Here is an 8,137-nt window from a genome sequence, read left to right as displayed (position 1 = left end):
CTCTATCAAATCAATATTAAATATTTTTCTCAATTTCTGGGGACAAAATGAGTAGCCTAATTATAGACATTCAACATAACAGTATATTGTACATTTTGTACATCTACTATAGGGTTTTAAAAATTTTATTTAAGTGAACTTAAAAATATCTTCACATAAATTATAGGCCTATGCTATATGTTATTTATACTATTATAATTATTATTTAAAAAAAAATGTTTTAAGTAGCTTTAGATGGAGTGTGGTAGGCCATAGGATAGTATTCCTGCACACCAGGATATTCATGCACACTAACCAATTTTTTTTTTTTCATTCTTATATCTATAATACATTTACATTTACAATAACAGTGATGTAGACGGAAGAAGGTCCGTCCATGTCATAAAGCAAGAGGGTTGAACTTTGTCAAGGGCAAAAAAGGGTTCAATGATTAGACTACCCGCCTCCCCCAAAATCCTCCACTGCCTGAACGCTTCCGCGGTTCCCTTAAAGCACCACGCTGTCATTTAAAAAACAAACATGAAAAGTGAGCGCAGGAAGCCACATCCTCTCGTTTTGACATGGGCAGGGCGTAAAAACATGACATGTGTCTCAAATGACAGTGCAACACAAACCGCTACTTATTGCTACATAGTGAAAGCACAGCAATCTCGCGCTTTGGCTTTAAATAAACGAGGACCTCGCTGCTCGATTGCTCTGGTCTGGCGCGAACATGGCAGATTCAGAGGATAATGTTACAAGTCTTCACTTGAAGTCTCTTCTGCAAATGGACCCTTACCTCAAACCCTTTGAAAAGGACTTCCAGAGGAGGTAAAACGCTCTTTTAAGAGTTATTTGCATCTTGTCGCTGGGTAATAGTCCATTTCTCGTCCCAAATGCACAATGACTCGCATGTCTGTCTGTCAGCCCTTCACACCCGGTGCTTATGAGTTGTTATATTAAATCAGTGTAGTGTCCATTAAGAGACAGCTGCTGTATGCTCGCTGTCTGGCTGTGTAAGTGCTTTGAGTGCCCTAATGAATATGTAAATATACATCTGATGGTTACTATATGGAAGGTATATGACAGTCCACTTCTTTGCAATGAACACGTTTCATCTCCAGGACCAGCACAAATATGCTTTAGGCAGTACAGTCATTTATTAGTGATTTAAAAGTGCGTCACAGTCAGGGCTGCCAATGGACACGTGTTCTCACGCTCGTACGCCACACACCCACTAGTGTACAATACAGCAACAATAACAACAATGGCAATAATAATAGGTATTAAATCGGTTACAGCTTAGTCTGACATCGAATGATTATGAATTTTAGCCAGCACTAGTCCATAAGGAAGATTATAGATTACGCCAACACTTAGGGTACTACAGTATGGTTGGGGTAAAATGGACACCCCCTCATAAAAAACAAAATAACAAGATATTAATATCAACCCCTTAATCTGTTCTGTCAGAGCAGTTTCACTGTAAATCAACAACAGTGAGTTGAAACTGTCAGTAAAACAATAAAAAAATAAAAACAATAGGACAAATACAACAGAAATTATGAATGAAATGAACAATTTAGATTGCTACTTAAAGCCTACTATACAGACATTGAATAAACTAATCAAATGTAAAAATAATAAATAAATAAAAAACGTCATGGTCTTTACTGTATGAATTAAATATACAATGATTCTTATTAAAGTTACTAATGTTATTCAGTGAAGAGCATTGAATGATTATTTCATTTTATTTTGTTTGATTAACATGACAGAGAGCAGTGGGTTTATTAGGCTGCTGTCACTTTAAGACCAAATGCACAGACCTAATACACTGACAAGCATTCGATTTCTTTCCCAGCTGTTTATGTTCACTGAAGACAAAAGGTTTAAGTTAAAAAGTCCCTAAGACGGACATTTTGACACATTTTTGCATGTATTTGTCAGTTTAATTGCGCGCCCGAGTCCCAAAGTAGTGCCATTGCGGTGTTGCCATAAAAAAACATGAATTCGAGTCACGAGCCGCTCCGAGTATAACGTCACAGATTTTCATCTCTTTCAAATTACAGTTGCCATGGCGTGAACGTAGCATAAGCTTGTTGTTTTGGTTCGAGGAACTGTAAAAGGTGACTGGAGTTTCGGTTGTGGCGCTCGGTGACTGACGTCTGACTGACGTCTGTCTAACTCTGCATAGCATGAAACTCGCTTATGATGTGTGATGTCTGCGTGAGCAGGGTGCGCAGAGCGGAGGTTTAATGGGGCCCTATAATTTCCGCGATCACGGACAGAATCGCGGAGTTTGCAAATTTACGCGGAATCTAGTGTTAACGCTGAATATCGCGGAATTTTACATATTTGGAATGAAATTCTATTTTTGTGTGGGAGAAGAATGTATGTCTGGGGAAAATGCAGACTGGGGGAAGCAAATCTGGGCGACACACCACTCCTGTAATTTCTGATATTTGAATAATTAGGCTAACATTAAAAGCAACACTCTTTTTACGACTAAAAATAAAATGGTTTTATAGGGCCCTAGTATGAAATTTTATATTTTTATAGGGCCCTAGTATGAAAATACTTACGTTGACAGGTAGGTTGGACATTGTGTTGTTTTGACTTTCAACCAGCATAACAAAAAATAGTTTCCTGCCTTTAATCTAATTTTGTGTCTTTGGTGAATAGTGATGATACCTTGTATTATGTAGAATAAAAAAGTTATAATGTATGTATTTGTTAATGAGGGACTTGTGGGCACATTAATGTTTTTAGATTTGTGGAATAAAAGTTTTTACTTTGAAGTTAGTGCCCTCTGTCCATCATCATGGCCTCCTAACTGTACGTTCACACCGCCGCCGGCGAGAGCGGCAAAATTCGCTCTCGCCGCCCTGCCATCGACGCCGTGAGATTCGGGGACTCTCTTGCGCTCTGACCGCTTCCGGCCAATTTGACGCTCTCGCCGGCGGCGGTGTGAACGTACAGTAATAATCCCCATATAAACTGATTGGCTTCATCACACACTCCGTCTCTCCACCAATACGCTTGTGTGTGGTGGCCGTTCTGGCACAATATCCAGGTTGATGCTGCACATTGGTGGTGGTTGAAGAGATTCCCCCCTTACATATGTAAAGTGCAGAGAAAAACGCTATATTTAACGAATCATTACAGTTACTGTCCACCACTGCTGCAGATTTTCTGTATATATGGCATAAATGTTGCTAATATTTTTAAATCTAATATTTATGCTACATCCTGTCTTTTAAGATGCTTTCAGGCAGCATACTGTAGATGTATCTCACATATGAAATGATACGATATGATATCCCATCCCACAATCCTGTGCATGCTGTTGGTGGAAAGAATTTAAATGGCATCTGACGGCATTTATTATTGGCCTCTGTTACATGGCAAGGGTCAATGTTCCCGCTGGATTCTCCCAACATTTACACTGTAATGAGATCATGTGACTACACAACAATGTAACATACCGGTACTAACTGCATAAATTGTACAGTCTCGTGTACCTATTTTTTTATTCAGTGCTAGTATGCATTACACTGCTATTCCATTCAATAGCCATACAAGGGTGCTTAAAATGAATGGAAAGAGAAATATTATTAGCCGCACATATTAATACGTAAAGACCTACAGGAAAGTGATGGATGACTTGAGGTGACCACCTTGAATTTCTAATTAAAATGTCACTCATAATTATGGTTACAGTTTAACAGTGTTATATTTGAGTGTATGAACAGTGATGCACAATTGGTACTCCAGATTCTGATTGCTTATGCCGGGAGACTCGGAGTGCTCTGTACCAATTAGATGACACTTAATAGCAATCCAAAGAGTGGCACTGTCAGCAACCGTACGCTCACCACTCGTCACTTTAATGCATGGTATATATATACAGGGTCCTATGGCACCGTCTTTACATTTTTATTATAATGATAACAATACCTAATTGCGTTGTTGCACACATTAAGCGTGCATGGCACAGTCTGCATATTTATGACTCGACATTCTCCATTCATTAGTGCCACAGAGACCACTGACAAGTGAAATGGAGTTCTTCATTATCGTTTTAATTAACACCAAAGTCTTGAGGGGTAGCCATCGAGGTATCTGAAAAACATAGTACATGGTTTCTAATTTTACCCGTCTCTGCGGAACTGGTTTCGAAAGTGGAATAATGTTGTGTGAAATGTGTGTCACGGATTGACTCCGCAAAACCACATGGGATGTAAGAAACTAAGATTGTTAAGGAGACCATAGTCTTCTTAGCGTGTTCCGTAAAACTCTTTTGAAATGAAGGTTAATAACATTTCATATTTCTGTGCTACTTTCGTTTGCTCTGGATGAGAGAGCCCATAGGAACGGGCAATTGCAAATGAGAACTCTTAAATATCTCAATTGTTTCTCCTAGATTGCAGTGATAATTATAGAGGGCTATTTGAGAGTTCTGCAGAAGCCTTTTACTTCTCTATTGAAACCCATTTACGTCGCTTTGGTGAATCGTAATTGTGACAGTTGTGATAGTTATGACAAAAGGTTCGAAATTAGGAGATAAAAAGTTTCAACTATGAGTCAAAAAGTCGAAATTGAGAAGTCGAAATTGTGAGAACATGTCAATTATGAGATGCATTGAAATTATAAGAGTCAATTTTGACAAAGTTGACATCTACAAAATTTATATAAAAAGTAAAAATTACGAGATAAAAAGTCTTATGACATAAGTTGACATTGACAATATTACAAATAATTGACAAATAATTATGAAAATTGACTTTAAATAATTGACTTTTAGTCTATTTTGATTTTTTATGTCATAATTATGATTTACCAAAGCATGTTTTTTTCCTTTATGTGAATTCTATACTTAGACATTTCACCATTAATCCAGACTCCAGTAATCTCATGTCTCCTCTTGTATTTCAGAGATATCAAGAGTGTATCAAACCAGTACTCGCATTTGCCAATTGATATGAATGTTTCCAATAATTTCTCATTGAATTATTTCAATGTACATAAAAACGAATACATTTTTTTTATGTTTAGGAGAAACAGCTTTTTTAAAATATAAATATAGTATTTTAAAATGTTGCAAGCCAGATTCGACCTTGCACCTTGTCATATATAATTTCTCATTGAATTATTTCAATGTACATAAAAACGAATAATTTTTTTTATGTTTTGGAGAAACAGCTGTTTTTTTATTTAAATTAAATAGTGTTTTAAAATGTTGCAAGCCAGATTCGACCTTGCACTTTGTCATATGCACCACAGCTCCATATATTGCAGTGAAGATGAAGGTCCACTAGATCTCCTGAGTTATGTAAGCAATACATTTTCGTGTAGTAACTGAATGAACATTAGGTGGAAGTGAAGTTATTTGGAAGTAAGATGAACTTTGTTTTATTGGTTTTTGGTGATGAAACCCTCTTATTGAGCTCAGCCGGATTGCAAAGGGTCGTGCTCTGATAAACAAACACTCTAATAGGGTGAACAGACGGCTAACAAAGGCTAATCATTTACACGTTGCCCTGAATATCAGTAATCAGCATGGGTAAACATAGCCTGCAGAAGCTGTTTTTCACCTGATCTCTCATAAATATTTAGTTTAGCACATTTCCCCTGCTGGCATAATGAGATGATGCAAACTTGTAAGCATTGAAGGTGTATAACAACTAAACAAGGTTTTGTCCAGAAAGAACACAACATTTACACATTTGATGGGTTTCTGTTGTGATGCACTATTTACACTGATTTGAAAGTTTTTACTACTATTGTGATAAATTTCAGAGTGAAACATTGAAAATTGAATGAGAAAAATAGATAGCGGAGCTTGTTTATATATTTTTTATACAAATATGATGCATTTATAAAAAGGAAAATGTGTCATCAAAACTGTTATTTCACAATCATTTATTTCATTTAGCCTAGTTTTTTAGTTTAGTTTTTTAGTTTTAGTTTTCATTTTAGTTTTAGTATTTTTATTTTTTAAATATATTTCTGTTAAGTTTTTATTTTATTTCAGTTTTAGTTTTGTTTTAAAGTTGTCATGAAACTGTTGTGATAGTCTTATTGTGACGTATATCCAAAATGGCTTCTGGAATGAGAAAAATGTTGGGCGGGATTTGATTTCATCCTTTCATCCCAGATCTAAATTCTAGTTTCGAGGGAGAGGGGAGGTTTACGTTTTTGATTAAAGATTAAGAGGGCATATTCATTTTAAAAGAAAAGCATGTGCACGGAAAAATCATTTATAAATAAGCACTGAAACATTCTGGAAAAATAAATAAAAATGGTCAACTTTGATTTTATGGCGACTCTAATTTTAACCTGTAGCCTACTCATTTTATTTCAATTAGCCTAGTTGTCAAGACATTATTTAAAATTTTCATTTAATTAACAAAATTGAATTGGCTTTGTAGCAAATGCATTTTCTGCCAATTTAAAATTTCATTTTAATTTTCAATGTGAAAATGCATCAAATTGAAAAATAAAATGTAATTGGAATTTGACGTTTCATTTTCACTACAATCTTTAGGCAAGACAGCCAATATTAAAAAAGAAAAGGCAAAAACTGCAAATACAGTTTTTACAAAGCTTTTTATTAATCCTCACAAAAAATAGTGATAATTCAAATTAAAATGTAAAGTTTAGTTTTCATTTTATTTCCTCTTTTGTTTCACAGTTTTCGTTATCATTTTCAAAGTCAACCTGTGTGCAAATTCTATGTTAATGAGTGGGTGTGGCTTTTTCAAGTCATGGTGCGAGTAGTGTGTACAAGTTATTGAAACTATAATGTTGTGATCAATAAATAAAAACAAGTAGAAACATATTGTCATACAAAAATGCACTCTTCTGAGTCCTAAAATGACAAATGGGACACGCTATGGTCTCATTGGCCACACGCGCGCGGCAGCCATTATAAGTCCACAAGACCGAAAGTGCCATGAAGTGTGCCATTTGGGACGGGGCCATTGAATAGAATTGAATCGAATCTAAATTGAATCACAAGCTTGTGAATCTAAGTTTAATCAAATCATGAAATTTGTGTCAGTGCCCAGCCCTAATCTTTTTTATTATATGGTTTTATTAGTTGTATGTATCTTGAATAATATTTTATAGATTTTGAATAATATTATATACTCTAATATGATGATGCATTAAAAAATGCTCAGAAATTGTTGACATTCTGTGCTTTTTTTCAATCATTCATGATCAGTGTGAATCGAGCAAGTATACATTCTTAGTATTTCTTTCTCAGACACTTTGTTTGTATACAGATTTCACATGGTTCTTACCCTTAGAACTTGGAATTTATCTTCACTCAGTAGTTTGGTGTTTTTTGTAGAATAAGTGTTTTTTCGGTGCATGTTTATGAGGTGACTGGATCATGCTGAACACACATCTGTGTGTCACAGCCCATTCCAGCAGCAGCGCAGCTTTTGCGGACTCCGGGGAGCCCCGGGCGATCCTCACACACCTGTCTGGCCCCTGAAATCCCCTCTCCTCCCCATATATAATTGTATACGGGCAGGTGCCAGCGCAATAGCTGCTCGGCTCTTGATCAAACCCAGCGTCAAGAGGCCCCTGAGCAACAGGAGTGTTTCTTATGAATGCAAGCGTCAAAATCAACAAGGTCTTGCGGGCAGCTCTGAATCACGCTGTGCATCACCAGAGGGAATGAAGTGTCAGGAATTCAGATGACTAAAGAGACTTGGTAAACTTCAAACTGGGATTGATATGTGTTGCCCTGATCACTTGCTTTCGGAGCTTCAGAAAAGTTGTGGTGTGGAACTTCTTAAATATTGTTTTAGATTATGAACCGTTGGTGCACACACAGTAGAACAAAAGCCTTCTTTTATGTCTTGAAGTGAGAGATTTTTGATTTTGCAATATTTCTTTCTGTGTAGAGCTAATTTGTCTTGGACTTTTTTTCACAGCTGTTTGTTTTTTGTTTGTTTTAAACTCGTACATTTTTGAGAGAAAAATCTGTTTGAATAGCTTTCTGTAGTCCTGTAGTTTCTGTAGTCAATTATTTAATTTTTATTTCTCTTAAAACTCATCTTTGATCACCAAAATGACATATAAACGTCCTTATACTTGAAAAAAAAATTCTTCATGCCTTAAAGGGCACCTATTATGCAAA

At 36.0% G+C, this 8,137-nt stretch overlaps 1 protein-coding gene across 1 annotated transcript in view; it reads left to right on the top strand.

Moving 5' to 3' along the window:
* Positions 1-488: 488 nt before the first annotated feature.
* The window catches only part of gbe1b (glucan (1,4-alpha-), branching enzyme 1b), a 140,347-nt gene continuing 132,698 nt past the window's right edge, over positions 489-8,137 (top strand). Inside the window, exon 1 of the mRNA XM_079609304.1 lies at positions 489-810. Within this exon, the coding sequence (XP_079465430.1) occupies positions 713-810 (98 nt within the window). The 5' untranslated portion in view covers positions 489-712. The remainder of the gene's footprint in view (positions 811-8,137) is intronic.

The sequence above is a fragment of the Phoxinus phoxinus genome (genome assembly GCF_949152265.1).
Source record: "Phoxinus phoxinus genome assembly, chromosome: 4".
Lineage (NCBI taxonomy): Eukaryota > Metazoa > Chordata > Actinopteri > Cypriniformes > Leuciscidae > Phoxinus > Phoxinus phoxinus.
This window is presented reverse-complemented; position numbering and strand designations above follow the sequence as displayed.